At 55.4% G+C, this 20,554-nt stretch overlaps 1 protein-coding gene across 3 annotated transcripts; it reads right to left on the bottom strand.

Moving 5' to 3' along the window:
* Positions 1-1,950: 1,950 nt before the first annotated feature.
* On the bottom strand, positions 1,951-19,732 carry P2RX5 (purinergic receptor P2X 5). Of its 3 annotated transcripts, none has more exons than XM_004476982.4 (13): positions 19,535-19,732; positions 14,805-14,955; positions 14,110-14,181; positions 13,771-13,846; positions 13,600-13,696; positions 13,337-13,417; positions 12,928-13,066; positions 11,266-11,402; positions 10,732-10,825; positions 10,552-10,617; positions 8,406-8,488; positions 7,233-7,445; positions 1,951-5,734 (listed from the first exon to the last, which is right to left on the bottom strand). In XM_004476982.4, exons 1-13 carry the CDS (start codon positions 19,669-19,671, stop codon positions 5,665-5,667), a joined length of 1,416 nt encoding a protein of 471 aa, XP_004477039.1. In that variant the 5' UTR covers positions 19,672-19,732; the 3' UTR covers positions 1,951-5,664. The 3 variants fall into 3 exon arrangements, with proteins under 3 accessions (XP_004477039.1, XP_012374456.1, XP_004477040.1); XM_012519002.3 differs by having other exon boundaries at positions 19,588-19,697; XM_004476983.4 differs by lacking the exon at positions 7,233-7,445.
* Between the last annotated feature and the right edge of the window lie 822 nt (positions 19,733-20,554).

The following is a 20,554-nucleotide window of genomic DNA, read 5'->3' as shown; positions in this document are numbered from 1 at the left end:
AGGTTAAATACCTCTGCCCAAGGAGGCACAGCTAAGAAGAGGCAGAGCTGGGATTGGGATTAAAATGCAAGTCTCTTAATTGCACTTGTTCTGTTGGAGTGTTATCCTGTCACAGCTAGCTGTCTTTTCCATAATAAAAAAAAAAAAAAGCATATTTTTCTAGAATATTTCTAGTGAAGATTATACTGAGACTGTTGGGACTTTTAAGCTAAACTTTTGGTTTTATTAGAGTGTAAATGTCTTCTGTATGCCAACCCATGATCCTCTCTTTTCAGAAGGGGACCTGAAAGCCTGAATGAAAAAAAACTCATTCATTGACTCAAGAAATAAATACTGTCACATTAGAGTTATCATAATGAACATGTTGCTTGTGGAATTTATGGTCTTAGCTGGGGAGACCAGCATTACCTCATTTCACAAATACTTACACTATGATAAGTGCTATGAAAAGAGTACATAGGAGCCCGCGGGGGGCGGGGGGTGGGGGGTGATGGAGACCTAGCAAAGGCTTCTTGAGGAAATAACATTTCATCGGAGAGCCAGAGATTGAACTGAAACCAGCCAAGTGTGAGGAAGAGGTTGCTTGCAGGAAGGGCATGTGTTAGGGTCATTGGGCAGGAAGGAATTTGGCCTGTATCTGGAGAGGAAAAGAAGAGGTTATGAGGTAGACCTGAGCCAGATCATGGAGGGCCATAGTGGGAGTTTGGTCTTGATTGGGGGGGAGGGGGGTTGGTTTGGACGTCATGAGTGATGTGATACGGTTTGGATTTTTTTTTTTAAACGAATCGGTTTTAGAACAGAAGGAGACCTGAAAGCCTAACTCCAAGCCCCCTTTTATAGAGAGTAGGTAGCCCATGAGCCATCATCTAATGCAAGGATATTTAGATATAATAAAAATGGATCTGGGACCCAGGCCTCCTGAATTCCATTTTGGATTCTGGACCATGTTTTCACGCCAAGGAGTTAAGGCCACAGCTTTGCCTCCCTCTCTCTCAAAAACCTCCTCTGAACCCTTTCCCTGCCCCACATTGGAGATCCTCTTGTTTGTGGTCTGCACATTGATACTTGAGCCTCCCACAATCCTCTCAGTATCTTTGAGTGGGAAGGGAAGGTTTATTCCTGGTGGAGAGTAAGGAGAAAGCAGAGTGGGTCCTACTGGGAAGGAGAAAAAGGGAAGGGGGATAAATGAGCTGACTTAACTAGTCTCCTATTGGGCATTAAGTTTGTTTGAAATGTTCACTATTATAGAAAACATTGCAATCAATGTCTTCATGTTTTATCATTTTTGAGGGAATCTAATAAGCTCCTAAGGCAGAGGATAAAAACTTGATACCACATGCTGTCCAGAGTTTTATCAGATTATACACATTGAATGAAAAGTACTAGTTTTACCAGTGCCTTCCTTGTCTTTTATTTTACATCCAAAATGTTTATTGGGATAGTTCCCCGTCATCTTAATCAGGGTGTTTTTAGTGCTGCTTCTGTCTGAAGGAGCATCCTTCAGTAAGCCTTGCTTTTCCTCCAGTAGGTTGGCAGAGAACAGTGGAGCAGCCAACACAGAACTACTGTTTGTGCATGGCTAAAGATCCTGGTGATTTTATAGCATCCTGTGCATTTTACACCCATGAAGTAGGAACTGGGGCACCATACCAAGCTCCTCTTGTGTTTCCTCGTTTCCTCTTCTGGAGAGGGATGAAGGAGGTCTTTGCAAGAGGCATGTTTTTGTGGGGAGGTTGTCACTGCTTGGAAAGGGTTTAACTTTATTTTAATGTTTGCTCATTTAAAGAGAAATGTGGGTGTTTTTTTTCATTTGCATTTCTTTGCAAAGAAAATGAGAAACGTAGTATCTTATTTACTAATTGTTTGTTGGCTCTACCTCCTTCCTTCTTGCTTGCTCCCTATGCTTTCTCCTGAAATATGGGGTGGTCATTGAAAAGAAATCAAAACACATTTAAAGTTGACAACTTTTTACTTTATAACCAAATAAAACTGTGATAGAATACATATATTGGGCAGGTCCCAGAAAATGTTTGCCACCTCCCCCACTTTAATTCTGCATACTGGCTTAAGGGGAAGCAGTTGGCAGAAAGGTGAAGTCTCCTGGAAAGAGTGTCCTTGGGTCCTTGGGTCCAGAGTATGCTCTGAGGAGTTGCATCACTTGAGTCTGGGGAGAGGGTTGGAAGCAAATGGAGCCCTTTTCCAGACATACAGGATGCCATTCCAAGTGGGGTGACTTAGGGAGTCTCCAGGGGCACTGTAGTCCTTAGCTGGGGTCCTTAGATACCTGGAGAAGTCATGTGTCCCTTGATGACTGGTCCCCCAATGGGGCAGCTAGCCCCTGAGAAACAGGAAGCACTGGTGGAGGGCAAAAAGGCAGCAGTGACTGGTCAGTCCTGGTGGCCCCTGCACCAGGAGTAGAGGGCACTTTGATCTTTCGTGGCTGGTCCCTGTAATGCCATATTGATAGCACCCAATTTACAAATTTCCTGTTGGCCAGCATCATGGTACTCCCAGCCATGGGATAACTCAATTGTTAGGAAAACCCTAGGTGGGTAGGTATAGGCTAGGGTCTGAACATAGACATACACAATTCCTGTGGTCCTGGACCAGCAGAATGGAAAGGGGCTCTTGGGAGGCCAGTGTTCTCACCTTCCTGATGAAGCAACCCATTCCCAAAGGTAAGGGGCTTTCCCAAGTTTGAAAAGAGCTCAAGTTCCTGCTTCACTTCTCCCTATTAAAAAAAAGTTTCTACAGGGTTAATGAGCATCCCACTCATGCACTAACATTATGCAAAAAAAAGGGAGTGGGGGTGGGGGTGGGGGAGGGAGCTGTGTGAAAAGCAAGCCAACATGGGCAGAGCATGCAACCAGAAGCTGGAAGGGGCCTTTCTGAGCACAGGGCTCTGGACATGTAGTAGAGAGGCCACCTGGAAAGTGTTGCTGGGCTCAGTCTAGGTTGAGTAAGTCCTCTGTGACACTAATGTTTAATGAAGACAACTCAAAATTAAGGAGTCAACATGATTGACAGAAATCCTCAAAAACAGTAAGGATAATAGATGACATCAGGGATGGGGCACATTTCTAGGACCTTTCCAGACGTCTACCACTACTCTCCCCTCTTCCCCTGGGTTCCAGCAACACGGTCTCCATCCAGTTCCTTGGACACTCCTTCCCACATCAAGGTGTTTCTTTACATGTGTGGTTTTCTTCCCTGCAATGCTACCCCTTCCCTACACTGCTATTCATCTTTCAGATTTCAGTTGCTATGTCATCTCCTTGGGGAAACCTTCCCTGACTCACCCCTACTCCCTGTTGAAAACTACCAAAGCACCCTATTCAATCCAAGTGATTATATGTGTGACCATTTGGCTAAGATTCAACTCCCCTCTAGACCACAGCACTTGAGGGCAGGCAGCGTGTCTGTGTTGCTCACCCCTGTATCACCAGCATTTAGTCCCACACCTGACACACAGTAGGTACTCAAAAATACTTTACTAAATGAATGAATAACTGGAGGAAAACATTTCAGTCCAATATGAAACAATATGACTGCACCAGATCATATGAATGTGGCCCAGCATTTCCAAAAGCAGGCTAAAAGAAACCAGACCAACTTCTAAGCAGGCAGGATTCAGAAAGAACCCTGCCCTTTTCACTCCCAATCTTAAAGGTAACATGCTAGATTGTAAAAATCCAAGGATTTGCTTTACTGAGGAAATTAAACACCTTAATGGGCCAAACCGATTTTTCACTTTCAATTCAGAGGGTACACTGCGCTTGTCGACAGGTTCCCAGATGCACCAAGGTGAAGGATGATCTAAAAGGGTTCCTGTTGGGGACCATGCCCCTCTGCCCCAGTGGCAGCTTCGCCAGGGACCTTCTGCCAGGCAGTTCTGATCCACACACCCTAGAAAAGGATGCTTACCACCTCCTATGTGAAGAGGAGAACCAGGTGCTCCTGACAGGAAGGAGGCCTTAGAGAAAAGCCTCCCAAAGAGGACATTCCCCCGTGTCCCGGGAGCTGCCCAAACCTAGCCCCTGGGACTTGGTAAGTCAGGGCAGCAGGGCAAGACATTTCTGCTGAGTGGTTCACACGATAGTGAGCGATGGGCTCTGGGTTTCCCTTCTTCTTGGGTTTAGCAGACAGAAAGGATAGGAAGAAGTGAGCTTGCCTGGCTCCTCAGACCCAGTGCATAAGCATGTGGCGTCAGGGCCATTCCTGATACAGGAGGCTTGGTCTTCATTCAGGCATCAGGAAAGGCTCCTGCCTGAGTGAGTAACCAAGTGGTTTCTTAGCCAGTAAGGGAGCCTCTTGGTTCCTGTGGCCCTCGGAGCGGTGGGAGGGAAGCTTTTCACTGTATTCTTTTGTAACTTTTGCATTTTGAATCACAAATAGTACGGTGTCAAAACATTTCCATTTAAATAAAGTCAGCAGAATGGCGCTTTCCCTGGGTGGAGGAGAAGAGCTGCTAGGGAGGAATCCTGGCATCAAAGTAGCGGGCATGGAAATCTGACCTAGAAATTGGCTCCACCCTCCAAAGCTAGCCTTTTCCTCAGAACCAGGGCTTTGCGTAGCTCCTCATTCAGGGTTTCTCAGACTTTAATGTGTGCACCAGTCACCTTGGAATCTTGTTAAAATGCAAGATTCTGGTTTAGTAGACTGCGTTTCTAACAAGCTCCTGGGTGCTGCCCATCCTGCCAGCCCACAGACCATACTTGGAGGGAAGCAGCCAAGTTCTGCAGGATGGGGTGGGTGGAAATGGGGGTCCAGATCTGAACTCCCTAGTCATTGTGACTCCCTGACAACTGTTTAAACCTGCTAAGTGATTATTTCCCATCCATTATCGTAATAACGCTTCAGACCAAGCCTTTGAGGAGAGAGCAAGGGAAGCAGGGCCGGGACACACAGCCCCACAGAACAGCAAGAGCCCACCCACACAGGCAGGAACATGTGGCATACGGCCGTCACTAAGCCCAGAGCGTCCCCAGGCAGGCCGGTCAGAACGGAGCAGGAGCCACCTGCCTCGCCTTCCCCGTCTTCTCTACAAGGCCTTGGAGTCTGTCTTCCTCTCAAGAGCCCGCTGTCTCCCGAATGGTCAGGTTCTTTGCTAGCTGCCAAGCTGGCCACATGTAAACTTCACTCCTTGAGGCAAAATCAAATGTCCCATTGATGTTGCTCAGGGGCCTTCTCTGAGGAGCCATCGTTCTCTACAGGGATTTGCGGATCCTCAGCTAGACGCTGGAGGCTGGCCGGAGTGGCGGGCCTGCCTGCCATGCCTCTGTTGGCTCTGGAGGGACTTGCACCTGTTTCCCTCCCCGAGGGCCAGCTCAGTGTCTCATTTACGTGTTTTGGTTAGGGCCCAGCCCATAGCAGGCAATCAATAAATGTTTACTGCCCAATGAATGGATGGATGTCCAAGCAGGGTCTCAGAAAAAATTAAAACACGCTAGTCTCGACGCTTCCAGATCTGAGCCATGGTGGCCACTGGGTGGCTCCCCTCCTCACACAACAAAAAGCCTGTAGTGAGATCCCAAGGCTCCTGCCGGGGTGCAGGGGAGAAGGGTGTGCCTGGAAGCTCCTGCCCCAGGCAGGCTCCAAGAATCCTCTTCCCAGGTCAGAGCTGTGGGATGCCTTCCCGGAATCTGCTCCAGCTGACACCTCTTGCTACGTCTCCACTGTCTGCAGGGTCTGCAGTTGCTCCACGTTCACCTTTCCATTCCCCAGGTGACCAGACCTATGCGAGGGTGGGGGACAAGGGGCACACAGAGGCAGAATTGTTAGGAACCCTGTGGACCAGGTGGCCTTCCTAAAGACAGACACACGCAGCCGCCTCTCCCTAGCAGCAGGCAGGTAGAGCATTCTTGGCCGTGACAGAGAGGGGCAGTCTTTTGGGGTCCCTGGCAGCAGCCCCAACACATGGAGGTACTTAGGCTGAGGCAGTGAGCAGCAGCGACCACGGTGGCAGCCAGACCCTAGGCCCCTGAGCACAGAGCTTTGCACAGCAGGCAAGGCTGGGCCGAGACCAAGCCAGCTCGCAAAGCCAGCAAGGGTCATTCTCCCCCTCGCAGGCTGAGGAGTACAGGCAAGCACCCGCGAAGCCACAGCTGGATCCCCACCTCCACTGCCGGCCCCCCAGCCTCTCCATCTTCCCTCACTCCTCTCCGCTCGCCCCAGTATATTTCTCACTCCTTCACTGCCCAGGCCCAGCTCCTGGCTGGAGGTTGCTAATCCCTGAGTCACCAAGGAATGCACGCTGGGGGCCAGAGGAAAGTGCAGCCAGGGCCACTGAACTCCCTGGGGATCTAGCTTATAAAAGGAGAGTCAAAACAGGGTCAGGGCCCAGGGCTAGTCCTTAAAAGTCAGGCTGGAGCTCAGTCTGCAGGTGCAGTTTAATCTGGGCCAAACACAACCCTCACCCACTGTCCCAGGCTGAAAGGTCCCCTGCATCCAGGCCCCACTGAAAAGAAAGGAACACGAGGCCCAGAAAGGGCCAGGCACCTGCTCAAGGGCACACAGCAAGACAGAGGCAGAGCAGGCCTGGCTCAGCTGGGGCTCCCTCTCTGCGCCAGGCTGCGGTCATCTCTGTAGGAAAGGCCAGGCTGCTCAGGGCCTGTTGGGCAACGCCCAGTGAAGATCAGCCGAGGGTCACTTGTCAGCACAGCCACCAGCCTCCCGGGGCTGAGGCAGTACCAGAATTTCAGCACAGAAGAGAAGTTTAAGGGAGTAATCTGTTCCAGGGGGAGTGGGACGGGCAGGGAAGAGGGCTTGATAAGGCAAAATAGCCCAGTGAAGAACTGAACTCTAGTGACACACCAGCTGGGTTCAAATCCCAGTGCTGCCGTTTCTTAGCTGTGGGACTTGGGCAAGTTACTTAACCAGTCGGTGCCTCGGTTTCCCCATTACTAACACATGGAATGTTAATATCCACCTCATTAAGTTGCTGAGAAGCTTCAGTGAGTTCATACAAGGCTCAGAGCAGTGCCTGGCAGAGAGTAAGCGCTGTGTTACGATATCTGAACGCTGGGCTAGCACCACAAGCACGCTCAGCTTACAGTTTTTTAGGGGACTTGGGAAGCTAGTGAAGATCAAGGAGGAGCCAAAGCACCACCCCACCACCCCCAGACTAGCTTGGATGGGCCCTCCCAGTTGTGGCCAGATCGCCCCGGAGCAGAATACCCTGCTGGGGCCACTGGCTCTGCAGGCCCCAGTCCTCGGGCCCCACGGCCCCTCACCTGGCAGGCTGGGCGCAGCCCTCGAGGCGCTGCGGGCACACGCAGCCATCCCCCATCCGGCCGCCTCCGTCCTGAGCCTCAGGCTGCTCCCGCTGCTGCCCCTCCGGCTCCGTGCGGCCCCGCAGCCCCGGGCCTGGCCCCGTCGCATCCTCGGCCTCCCAGGCCCCAGCCCGCCGCGTGGACTCTGCCAGCTGTGCGCGGGCCTCTCGGCCCCTGGCAGGACACGACCCATTAATCCCCATCGGCCCAAGGGCAGCCGCTCCCAGTGTGGGCCTGAGGACTCGTCCTGCAGGGGGCGCTACCCTCGTCCCTCCAGCAGCGGGCTCAGGGCTCAGCCTAAAGCCAGGGCTGGAGCTCAGTCTGCGGGCGGAGTGTAATCCGGGTCAACCACAACCCTCACCCACGGTCCCAGGCTGTGGTGGGGCTGAGGGAGACCCCAGGTCCTGTGGAAACCTCACTATCTGCGATTCCCATTCTGATTCCAGCTCCTCCAGAAAGTCGTCCCCAGAAGGGCTGCCTCTCCCTGCCCTCCCCCTGGTATCCACGTTTCCCACCCACACTGCCCTGCTGCTCTGAGTGCATGTGCACACATGCTTTCTCTCTCCCTCTTTTTCTCTCTCACACACACACAGCTAAGCCAAGGGCCAAACCCACAGCTGGGAAGAGCCTGGAAATAGGCCCTTGCAGTGTGTGTGGGGGGGCGGCAGGAATCTGTTGTGTTCTTCTCTGACCACTCCAACTTCCTTCAACCCTGCCCACCAGAAGTGCCAAGTCCAAGAATACTAAAACATAAGAGCTGGAAAGCACCATATGTACATCACCTCTCATTTCGCAGATAGAAGAAACTGAGGCCCAGAGAGGCCTGGGACTTGTCCAGAGTCACACAGAGAGGCAGTGGCAAAGCCAGGCCTGTTAGCCAGGTCTCCTGCCCACAGGCTGTGACCTTTCTTCTGAGGCTGCTGCTGTGAGACTGAGCCCAGTTCTGTGGAGCATGCCCTCAGAACATTCCATCTCCCTGGCCCTGCCAGGGGCTGTGAGCTCCCACGCTCCCCCTTGCGGCCACATCCCAAATGCCAAAAACAAAACCACATAAAAGGTTCAAAGCCAGGGAGACCAGAGGGCTGAGGGAGCACGGGGCTCCCCTCGGGCCACTGGCAAAGAAGCGTAACTGACCTCACTTCCTCGTACTTCTTGCCCCGGTAAAAGTGGCTCTTTTTGATGAGGTAGATGAGTACCAGGTCACAGAAGAAAGCCCCCTGCAAAAGAGTTGGGGTCCCTGGCTCAGGAGGGCACCCACTTTAGGCCGGCTGCTCGGGGTGCTTCATGCCACTTGACCCCACGGTCATCCCGAGAGGACGCACCAAGGGCCCCCTGAGCAGATGAGGAAGCAGCTCAGAAAGGCACGAAGCGGGTCCAAGGCAGGACCAAGGTCAGAACCTCGCACCTCGCCCTCTGCCCTGCCCTGCGCTGACCCCGCTCAATCATTTATTCAACGCGTGAGTGCCCACCCCGTGCCAGCTGCAGCGCCGAGGTGCGAGGAGGGCTAAGGCAACGCAGACCCTCTGGGGCCTCTCCCTCGGGTGAGGGAGAAAGCAAGCAAACGATGGGACAGAACGGCATGTTCCACGATAAGGAGAGGAACGGGGACGGAGGAGACCAGGCTTCTCTCAGCCTGGGGAGGGAGGCTAGCTGAGCACCGAGGGCCGAGCAGGAGTTTGCACACCACAAAGGAAGTCGGAGGAAGGCATTTCTGAGGTAGAAATGCATGGGAGGGGCCACAGGGCCTGTGGAGAAGAGCTGGAGACACTTTGGGGGGGGTGGAGGGGCCAGCCGGTAAGCTTCTTAGAGTGTTGTGAAGTCCCCGGCCTATGGGGAGGCACTCAAGGGTTTGAGAGTAGGCGAGTGACAGGGTCTGAGTTGTGGTACTTTAGAAAGATCCCTCTGGGGTCAGTGTGAGAAACGGGTGGGGGCGGGGCACCCAGACCGACCTACAAGCCCTGAACTAGCCCAGCGGGCATCCGCTCCCGCCGACCACCGCACTGCAGACCAGGGGCTGAGGCAAGGCCCCGCTCCTCCGCCAGAGGGCGCCCGCTCCCAGCGGCAGGGAGGGCGTTGGCCAAGGGCTGAGGAGGGGGTGGGAGCGGGCAGGGAGGCCCTCGGTGGCTGGCCCCTGCTCGCCTCCTTTCTCCCCAGATGCCAAAAATATTAGCGATCCCTTGTTCACCGAGAGCACCAGCCCTGGCCTCTGCCACCACCTTCTCCCGGCACCACTGCCTTCATCTCACGTGCCTCCACCCAGCTGCCCCGGGTCCCAGTTTTACCCACATCCTGAGAAAGTGGTGACTGAAGGCAGGCCCCTCCTAAGAAAGTCACTAATAAACACCCAGGGTTCCCTAACGAATGGAACAACAATGACTGCTTGCCATGAAGAGAAATCTGTCACCTACCATCGTTCAGGAGCATGGCCTCTGTGGGTCCTGTTTCGGGACACAATTTTCTTGTCTTAATGAAAAGTGCGTCCTAAGTGCTGGTGGCACCCTCCAGTGAACTGTTCTGGTCACCCAGGAGACGAATAGGGGAGAGGCTTACAGAAACCTTGGAAAGGGGCTGGCTGGCTGGACACAAGTGGCTCATTACCTCCCTGTGTGTTTTAACAACCTTCCAAAAGCACACGGGAGCATTACAGAGATTCCAAAGAGCCTTGCCCTGCGCTCTAGCCACTACTTCCTCTCCTTCCGTGAGCTCCCCCTCTGCCAGGCTGAAGGGCCACCTCTAGGAAGGACTGCAGAGCTGTGCTCCCTGCCTCTCATCCCTTTAGCCCAGTGGTGCTCAGTGGAAGCAATTTTGCCCCCAGGGGACATGGGACAATGTGGAGACATTTCGGGCTGTCATGAGGGAAGTGTTACTGGCCTCTTGTGGGTAGAGGCCAGGGTGCTGTTAAACATCCTGCAGTGCAGAGGACAGCCCCCCACAACTCAGAATTGTGTAGCCTGAAAGGTCAACAGTGCTGAGGCCGAGAAACCCCGCATCACCTGCTCCTCCTCTTAGTGGAAGTGGAGGCAGCACTTAAGAAGGTCAAGGGCTGACCTGGGGTCCCAGCACGGCTGGGGGCTGACCCAAACCCCATGCAGCCCCGAGCAACTCGGGCAGTCCCTGCCACCTGGGCAGCTGGCAGGGCGTGAAATCCCAGAAGTCCTCTTTCCAACATCTACTCTGATCTCCCCAGCTCACCTTCTGCTGGGGCGTTGGTACCTCCCGGACCCTCGGGTTAGCTGCCCGGCGGGAGGGTAGGAAGGGAAAGGAGGAGGCAGATACTCACAGCACCCATGAGCGCCACCCCAGAGCCGACGTTGATGACAGTGGGGATGATGTTAAACTTCCCTGCCTGAAGGGAGAAGGCAGGGTGAGCAGGTCCCCAGGGACTCCAGCCCAAGCCCGCCCAGGGCCCCCTCCCAACCTCCCCTGCCCCCCCGCCCAGCCTCAGAGGACCCCCACGCACCTTGCCATTCACCATCACATCGAAGCGGATCCCGTAGGCTTTCATCAGGGTGCGGAACTCCACCCCAGCTGCATCTCGGTAGTATTTGGCAAATCTGGAGGAGACAGGGTGGGCAGAGCTCAGCCTGGCTGGGCCTTCCTTGTTGGGCCACGCAGCTTTGCAAGTTTTAGGGAAGGGATTTACAAGCACTCCGCTGACCCCAGCTCATCGGCAGCCCCGGGAGAGGTTGCAGACCCTCTCAGTGAGCCAGGTACTAAAGAGTCATACAGATATTTTAAATCCCTGCCCGATGTTCCCAAGGGGAAAGGGGTTTCCCTTTGGCTGGACCGCCAAAGCGCTGAGGGACCGACCTGGCAGGAAGCCAAGCCATGACATGTGCCTGTCCCCGGCCACTGGGCTGGGACCCCCGCTTCTCCACGGCCTCCAGCTCTGACACCCACCTGCTCCCCCCAGGAAGGGCTGTCTCAGCACCGGCGCCCAGAAAGGACATGAAACGTGGTCAGAGTACAAGGTGGCAGGCCGAGCCCCCATTACCTGAAGTTATACCCAGAGGATATTGACTTTTCTGCAAATTTGTTGTCTAGACGGCTAAAAGAATAGTGAGGGTTGCATTCAGAGGCAGCTTTATCCAGGTCACAGTCCCATTCAATCTGAATTCCTATCACACCGCCCTTGATGAAAAAGAGACAAGGATCAGTGCAAAGAGTTTCTGGAGATGGATGCAAGTCACAGACCACAGATGGGCCCTGCACCGAGCAGGGGGAGGAAGAGGGGGGACGGGGAGGGCACGGGCTCTGGCCCCACCCCATGCTTCAGGGGAGGAGGGGGCTCCCCGGAGCGGAGTGAGCCCCTGCCATGGAACAGGCACTTCATACATGTGCCTGATATGGGTGCTCTGGGCTCAGCCTCTTCGATGCCCCGAAGACCAGGAAGCAGGGAGCAGGCACCAAGCCTGCCCAGGCCGCGAGGGCAGCACTGCCTAAAGCAGCGGCCGGCCGCAGCCCGGCCCAGGGGCCCCGCTCAGCCCTCACCTCAAGGGAATCGAGAGGTTAAGGTGGAAGAGGCGGGGAGTGCGGACATCTGCTTGTGAGGAAACCTAACCGGGAGAACCCAGAGAGCTTTGTAAGCACTCCCTGGATTGGGGGAATTGAGCAGATTCAGCTGAGAAATCTACTGGAGAGAAGCGAACGTCAGACGGAGGAGCAGAGCAGAGGAGCCTGGGGGTGCCCTGTGACGGTGGGCGCGCCACCCCAGGGCCACTGGGAGAGCTTGCTGGAGGCTTCTGGCATGGGGGGCTGCCTGACTGAGCCCCCAGAGGGACCAGGAGACCCCAACAGAGGGTCTGTGTGGAGTGGACCCCAGATGCGCAGGGTGGAGGGCTGAAGCCCCAAGAAGCAGTAGCCCAGCTGTCATGGGGATTGCAGATGGAAGTTCCCAGGGGGATTATCTAACAGCAATCAGAGTGGTAAAAATAACAAGAATAATGTACCCCAGGGGAGAACCTGTGACCACCTCGCCCCGAGCCTGGCCCTGGAGGCGCACACGGTGGGAGAGGGAGCAGGGGCTGCACTCCCCGGAGGACACCCCCCACGCTGAGGGCAGGCAGCGCGTGTCTTAGAATCGAGTCACGGGCTCAGGTCACTGCACTGGATGGGACATTGTAATTTCTGAAAAGAGACTGCCCTTGTGCCTGAATCCCATTATCTGAGATTGCCCTGCCCTAGAGTTCACCCAGGGGCGAAGAAGAAAGAGTCCGCAGTGAGGCCAGAGCGGGATGGGGGAGTCAGGTCTGTCTACTGCCCGCGATGGGCAGCCTACAGCCCGGCCCCTCTGCAAGGGACACACGTCGTGGTACTGGGTTCTCCAAACAGCTCTGCACGCAGGTGTCACTCACGAGGGAGAACACCAGGGCGCAGGTGGGGGTGGCGGCGGCCGCCGAGGGTCGTACCACGGCACGGAAGATGGCACGGAAGATCACAGTGAGTCAAGCCCAGGTCCCCACCCTCCCTGGGCCGGGGGAATGCGGACTGGCGCAGGGGCTCCGGGGGGCGGGGGGCTAGTCCCTCACCGTGGGCCGTCCTCCCCTGAGCCCTCCCTGAGGGCCTCTGGCCTCTTCTGAAGACGGCAGGTGAGTTGTGGGGCCGCCCCAGCCCCATGGTCCCCTCCCCACCCCTCTTGGCAGAGCACACGACCCACCTCCAAGGCCATCTCCCGGAAGCTGCTCCCAGCCCAGCTGACCAGCGACCCCAGGCGGAAGATGGGGCAGTAGTGGTTGTTGGGGCCAAAGCGACAGGTTTTGAGGAAAGAGCTGTCTTTGGCGTCCAGCACATTGGTCCTGGGTGGAGGCCGTCAGCAGCCCGGGGAGAAGGGTGAGACGTGCCATGTCCAGGCCGAGCCCTGGCTTTACCCCGACTGGAGCCCTGACCCGCTTCCCCCGCCAGCACCCCCCTCCCGCACGGGCCCGGGCCCCCCACGGCCGGTCACCAGGGGTTCGGCCACATGCGGACACCACGCACTCACGCGCTCAGGCCCACGCACGCCGCGGGGAGGCCAGGGGGCCCGCATCCCCCGCCAGGGTCCCAGCAGGCCAGCCCCACGTCCTTACTTGGAGAAGTTGAACTTGGGGAAACGAATGGAGTTCTTGATGTAAACTGTGAAGTCCTCGGCCCCGCCCAGGAGCACCTTCCTGAAAGCCAAGCCGGAGAGCCTGTCAGGAGGCTGCCCCTGCCTCCCCGCGCCCCGGCCTGCGGCATGATGGGCAGGAGCCGGTTCCCTGGGGTGCTGCAGCCCCCTCGGAAGGAGGCCCCTGGGGGGGGTGCAGATCTGCTCCCTGGGGGCATCCCCAGGCCCCGAGGACCGGCCACTCACGAGGGCTTGGACTTGGCCTCCACGGGGCACCAGGCGAAGACCTCACAGGTGCCCTTCTCCGCGCTCCGCGCCCTCAGGCAACGGCCGGTCTTCACTCCTGTGGGGACAGGGCCACTGCCAGGGCCTCGGCTCCAGGCGCCCCCACCCAGCCCCTGCCACCGCAGGCCTCACCATTTCCTGCCACTACCGCCTCCCCGGGGGCGCAGTCCCCGTCCTCCTTGCACTCTGCATCGGGAATGCCTTCACTCTGCGGGTGAGAGGGGGCCTGGGTGGGGAGGGCCCCTGCGGGACTTGGCTGAGCCAGGCCCCACCCCGGGCTGAGAACAGGGCTTCTCCCGGCCCCAGGGCCTGCGGGGACCACACACCCCTTAGAGCCCCCATTAAAGCTCTGCCCCCAGCAGGGCAGGCCACGCCTCCCGGGCACCGGGCAGGTAGGAGCTCTCCTCTGGGAGAAGGCTAGACCCCACCCACGCCTGCCGCCTCCTCCCATCTCCCTGTGCCGCATCAGACCTCAGCGCAGGTGTCCTGCCGCTGGTTGGGGGTCACGATCAAGTTGGTCACCACAAAGAAGACGCTCTCTCCCTGCGGAAGCAGAGAGAGGCTGGGACCCTCCTCCTGCCCCTTAGGATAGGGGAGGGGCTTCTGCTGGGGGCTGGGGACGTTCCCATCTGCCTGCTGGCCCTGGGGTCTTTGAAGTCCTTTGATAGGTCCCTCCCAGGCCTACAACCCCTTACCGCCCCCACCCCACTAACCCTGAGTCTGACCCAGCTCCCCCATCTGGGAGAGGAAGGGCTGTGCAGGGGTTGGCCCAGGCCCGACCCAGGCCAGTTCTGGCAGGACAGGGAGCTGCTTCCAGGGCAGCGGCTAATAGACGGGCGGGGCTCCCATCAAGAGGCCCCGAGTTGCCTGCTGTGAAAATAACTCTGTTCCCTGTGCCAAGCCACCCGACCCACATCGGGCTGGGAGCTCTTTGGGCCCCAGCTCGTCTCAGCCGTTATTTGCTGAACCGTCAGGGAGCACAGGGGTGGTGGCGAGAAGGATCTGGACAGTGTCTCTCTGCAAACCCCGTGTGCCCTCCCGAGCCAAGGCACAGGATGCGTGGTGGCCCGGGGCGGGCTGGGGCAAGGCGAGCAGCGTCTCCCCGGCCGCTCCCTCCCAACCAGGCCCTGCCAGCCTGGGCGCCAGCGCCGGGTGGGGGCCCTGACCTGGGGCGGGATGACGTAGTCGGCCACGTCCCAGAGCCGCTCTCCCAGCTCCGAGGTGTTGGTGAAGGCCACGCCCTTGACTTTGGTAATGACCGCACTCTGCACGGAGGTGTCCGTGTCTTGGTAGCCCTTCTTCACCAGGAACACCCACCTGTGGGAGGGGCGGCGGGGGGGCCTCAGCTGTGCTGTTGCCCTCAGGAAGTCTCCCCGAGCAGGGCGGGTGGGGCAGGCTCAGGGCCCTGCCGTCCCCAGCTCCCAGGCAGGGGCCACAGCTCTCACCAGGGCCTGACACCCCGCCCTGCAGGCAGCAGAGGCAACAGGCAACTGCAGAGGTGGGGGGCGGGGGGTGAGGGGAGGCTCTCAAGAGGCCAGAGAGACCACAGATCTCCGTTCTCAGGACCTGAGGCCCCAGGGCCGGCAGGCCAGGGCTGCTGGTTCAACCAAGTCCTGGCTGTGTGGCCTCCGGCCAATGAAATATCTGAGCTTCAGCTTCCAACCTGTGACACGGGGTTAACAATGCCACCCTCCATGGTCGAGGGGAAGGTTAAAGAGAGGTTACGCAGCCTGAAACGTACCATGTGGTGACGTAAAACAAACACAAACTGAGGGGCATTCTACAAAATAAGAGTATAAAATCTCTTTGACACCAAAACCACAAGCAACAAAAAGAAAAAGAGATGATTTGGACTTTGTCAAAACCAAAAACTTGGTGCATCAAAGGACACCACCAAGAAAGTGAAAAGATAACTCACAGAATGGGAGAACATTTGCAAATTATGTATCTGATCAGGTTCTACTAAATAGAAGGAACTCCTAGTGGTGACTGATTCCTGACTCCACGTGCTGATTATCAGTCAGGCTGCTGAGCTTGCAATCATAATGAATGTAGGAAGAATGAAATAAAATCAAAACCCTATTTTTGTACAGTTTTGAAGTTTATACTTAGAACTGATCACCTCCCTGGCCACATGGAGAGCTGGACAGCGTGTAAATCTGCCTCTGCCTTGAATCAACTGGTACACTATTTTTGCATCTGTGGGACTTACTTTTTTGCTCATTAGTTTGAACTATATATAAACTGTACAATCTATAAAGTTTTTATAGAATTAAATATGCAGCTGTGAAACCTGGTTAAACAAAATTAATATTTCTTAACACAGAAAGGGAGGGAGGGAGGGAGGAAGAAGGGACTCCTAATTCTCAGCAATAAAAAGACGACCAATTAAAGTGGGCAAAGGATTTGAATAGATATTTCTCCAAAGATAAATAAATGACCAATGAGCACATGAAAAGATGCTCAACATCCTTAGTTATTAGACAAATGCATACACAGTGAGATACCATTTCACACACTTGGACGGCTATAATCAAGACAAAAGGAAAGTAAGTGTTAGTGAAGGTGAGGAGAAATCAAAACCCTTCTTCATTGCTGGTAGGAATGTAAAATGGTTTAGGTGCTAAGGAAAACAGTTTGGCAGTTCCTCAAAAGGTTAACTGGAATTATCATAAGACCCAGCAATTCAACATCTAGGTATATATCCAAAAGACCTGGGAAGTAGATTTGGCTCAACTGATAGGGCATCCGCCTACCACATGGGAGGTCCAGGGTTCAAACCTCGGGCCTCCTGACCCATTTGATGAGCTGGCCCACGCACAGTGCTGATGCGTGCAAGGAGTGCCCTGCCACACAGGGACCCCCACATAAGGCAGCCCCACACACAAGGAGCGTGCCCTGTAAGGAGAGCCGCCCCATGTGACAAAAGCGCAGCCTGCCCAGGAGGGGCGCAGCACACAGAGAGAGCTGACGCAGCAAGATGACACGATGAAGAGATGTGCGGATTCCCGGTGCTGCAGACAAGAATCCAAGCAGACACAGAAGAACACCCACAGCGGGTGGACACAAAAAGCAGACAATGGGGCTGGGAGTGGGGGGGGGGGGAAGGGGAGAGAAATAAAAAGTAAATCTTAAAAAAAAAAAGATACTGATTAAAAAAAGACCTGCAAACATATGTCCACACAAAAACATGTACATGAACATCCATAGCATCATTCATAATAGCCCAAAAGTATAAGAACCCAGATGCCCATCAATTGATGAATGGATAAACCATTCCATCCATATACATATGGTATATCCATATAATGGGATATTATTCAGCCAACAAAAAGGAATAAAGTACTGATACATGGAACATGGATGACCCTTGAAAACATTATGCTAACTGAAAGAAGCCAGACATAACAGACCACATATTGTATCTTTTCATTTATATAAAATGAATAGAAAAGAGAGTGGGTGTAGCTCAGTAGTCGATTGCCTATTTCCCATGTACAAGGTGCCGGGTTCAATGCCCGGTACCTCCTTTCAAAAAAAAAAAAAGATAAAATAGGCAAATCCACACAGGCAGAAAGTAGATTAGTGGTTGCAAGAGGCTGGGGGAAGGAGAGGGACTGACTGCTATTGGGTATTGGGTTTCTTACTGAGGTGTTGGAAATATTCTGGAATTAGATAGTGATAATGGTTACACTGAACCCGAGACCTCATACATGCAAAGCAGGTGCTCAACACTGAGCTACACCCGCTCTGGGTGCCTGACATTTGAATTGTATAATATTAAATGGTTAAATGGTGAATTTTAGGTTATATGAATTTTATCTCAAAAAATGCATTTTTTAAAATGCTGTACTCTTCAAAAACTGTCAACATCAAAAATACAAAGAAAGGCTCAGGAATCCAGATTAAGGAAATAAAGAAGACATGACAACTGAAGGCTAGGCATGATTTCAGATTTTCTTTTGCTATAGAGATAATTCTTAGGACAATTTACAAAAAGCCTTAGGATTAGACCATAATATGGTCTGTTTATTTTTATTTTTATTTTGGGGGGGGAAGGTACTGGGCCGGGGATTGAACCCTGGACCTCATACATGGGAAGCCGATGCTCAACCACTGAGCTACAACTGCTCCCCCATGATATGGTCTTAATGTTAATTTCCTGACTTTCATATTTGTACCTGGGTAAGTAAGAGAATTTCTTGTTTTTAAGAAATACACACTAAAGTATTTAGGGCTTACCTGTAACTTAGTCTTAAAAGTTCCAAAAACAAACAAACATATATGTGCTGTGTATGTGGAGAGAAAAAAGAAGGATTACACAAGTGTAGTAAAATGTTAACATTTGGGGAATCTAGGTGAGGGTATTCAAAAACATTTGTATCAGTCCTGTTACTTTTGCATTAAATCTAAAATTATTTCAAAATTAATATTTTTACAAAATGAGATGGCTTGTGAAATTGTGCAGCAGAAAATGGGTTCAATGACACAAGTCCTTACTGCCAACGCAGTTACCATTAGAGACTGTCCAGGTCAACCTCTTGTTAAAGTTAGGGAAACTGAGGCCCAGAGAGGGCAGCAAGGTCACAGTGTGGGATAGTGGGCAGTGTCTGTTCAGCAGGTGCCAACCAGGATGTGCCTGCCCTCCCCGCTCCTCGGACAGAGCCGGGGTGCCCAGGCAGTCACGTAGCCAGGGAACCGAGAGGCCGGCAACAAACCAGCCCTTCAGCCGGAGACCCAGCTCAGCCCTGGCAGGAACATCCTGCACACGTGCAAGGAGCAGCTTCATTCATTCTCTCATTCATTCCATCACCTGTTTCCTAAGTGACGCCAGGCCCCGCCCTCATGGCATCCTGGGCTGGCAGGGAGTCACACACAGACATTAAGCAAAGGATCCCCCAAATAAGCATGAGTACACTACGGTCATGCCATGGAAAGGAGGTGGTTTTGTGAGAACCCAGGTCTGAAGGATGAGTGGGAGCTAGCCAAGCGGCTGAGGACCAGCTCGCGGGAAGGTCCTCGGCGGGAGAGGGCCAGCCGCCTTAAGGACAACGCTCAGGTCCCCTTGGCTTGCCCTCCAGGAGGGAGTGAGGTGAGGCCAGGGCTGTCCCCCGAGAAGGAGCGTCTGCAGTCAGGAAATGAGTAAAAGAAGGAAGGAGTCACTTCCTCCCTCCACCTGCTTCTCTGGGAAGGGGCGAGGGCTCTGAACAGTCCCTGGCTGAGCAACCTCTGAGCCGCACCCTGGGCTGGTGGCACCCCATCTGTCAGACGGGATGGGGATGGGGAGGTGGGTGGTCAAGCTGCATGCAGGGGTAGAGGTTTCTGGCAGGACCCTGCCTGGATACCAGAGGCCAGTCACTGGGGTCAGGCGGGGGGGGGGGGGGTGGGGTCGGGGGGTGGAGGGTGACAAGTTGACCGGAAGTGACTGGAGAACATGCCAGGCTCATGAGCTGCCCAGCCCCAAGCATGGCACTGACACTCAGTGGTTATAAATAACCTGCCTGGCCCTGGGGCTGCCGCCAGGATAGGGCCCCAGGAGGCTCTGAGGGGGACAGCTGTGGCCCCCGCCCCCTACATCCCTGTCCCCTTCCCTAACCCTGGGGGCCCCAGCCCCGGGGAAAAGAGCTGCCCAGGGAGAATCTTCTAAATGGAGACACGCAGGATCCACTGCCCACATCTCAGGACATTTAGAGTCCGTGGGGAGGGCAGAGGCCTCCTTCCATACTCCCCACCCTGACACCCCAGGGCCAGGGAGGGCCCCGCCATGAACAGGATCACAGACCCCCAACTACAGGGGACACGTGCCCACACGCAAATTCCAGGACCCTGCCGCGGGCGGCCACCCCTCCCCCCCGCCACCCCCCCCCCCCCGCCCCCAAAGCCCCGGGGGACTCACACCACCAGGTACACCAGGATGGAGACCTGCAGCAGCCGGTAGAGCAGGCCCACCTTCTTGTTCTTGGCGATGACATACTTTTCCGTCTTGTAGTCGAACAGCGACAGGCAGAGCCCTTTCCAGCCCCCCTGCCCCATGGTGCCCCCTCACCTGGGCCTGCGGACCGCCGGGCCCCCGCGGCGCCGCATGGGCGCGTGGCCCCGGGCTCCCCGCCCGCCCGCCGGCCCCTGCCCGCCGCCCGGCGCGGCCCTGGTGCCTCCTCGGCGCTGCGGCGGCCCCGCAGGCGCGGCTCCCGCGGGCAGGGCGGGCAGGGCGCGCAGGGCGCGCGGGAGCGCGGGAGCCGCAGGGGCGGGGGCGGCCCGTAAAGTCTCCCCCGGGGAGCTGGGCTGGGCAGGGCTGGAGGCCCGACTGCGACCTTGCCGCCACCTCTTCCTCCTCCTCCCCTGACACAGTGACACCACCGGCCGGTCCTCCCCAGCCAGTGGCCTGAGGGGACACTCCCAGAGCCTGCTGGACCGCGCGGAGTGGTTGCTCCTGCTGGGAGAACGGAGCGCTGGGCTGAAGGAGTGAGGGGGCGAGGAACGGAAGGGAGGAAGGGCTCCTTTTAAAGGAAAATTCCCTTTCTCTATTCCCCAAGAAACCCTACAGGTTTCTTCTTACTGGACGGATGGGGAAACTGAGGCCCAGGGCGGAGGGACCCGCAGCACAGGCAATGGGGGTGAAGAAGGGACAAAGAATACTTGGAGGAAAACACAATAGGTGTTCACCTGGTGCAAGGATATCCAGGGAGGCAGGTGTTTTCTGGCTTCCTGGGACGCCCTGGCCCCCCACCACTCTCCAGGGGGCCCCAGGCCAGGACGCCTCAGATCCAGAGCTGCCTGAGTCCAGTGCCATCAAGCGGCGGGCGTTGCTACTGCAGCAGTGGCCACAAATCTAAAACCCCGTGCTCAGGGGGAGTCAGCAGCCACGCAGGGCCGTGCGCCCACAGAATGATCACTGACCCAGGCCCAGGGCACACAG

Source organism: Dasypus novemcinctus, chromosome 21 (assembly GCF_030445035.2).
Source record: "Dasypus novemcinctus isolate mDasNov1 chromosome 21, mDasNov1.1.hap2, whole genome shotgun sequence".
NCBI lineage: Eukaryota > Metazoa > Chordata > Mammalia > Cingulata > Dasypodidae > Dasypus > Dasypus novemcinctus.
This window is presented reverse-complemented; position numbering and strand designations above follow the sequence as displayed.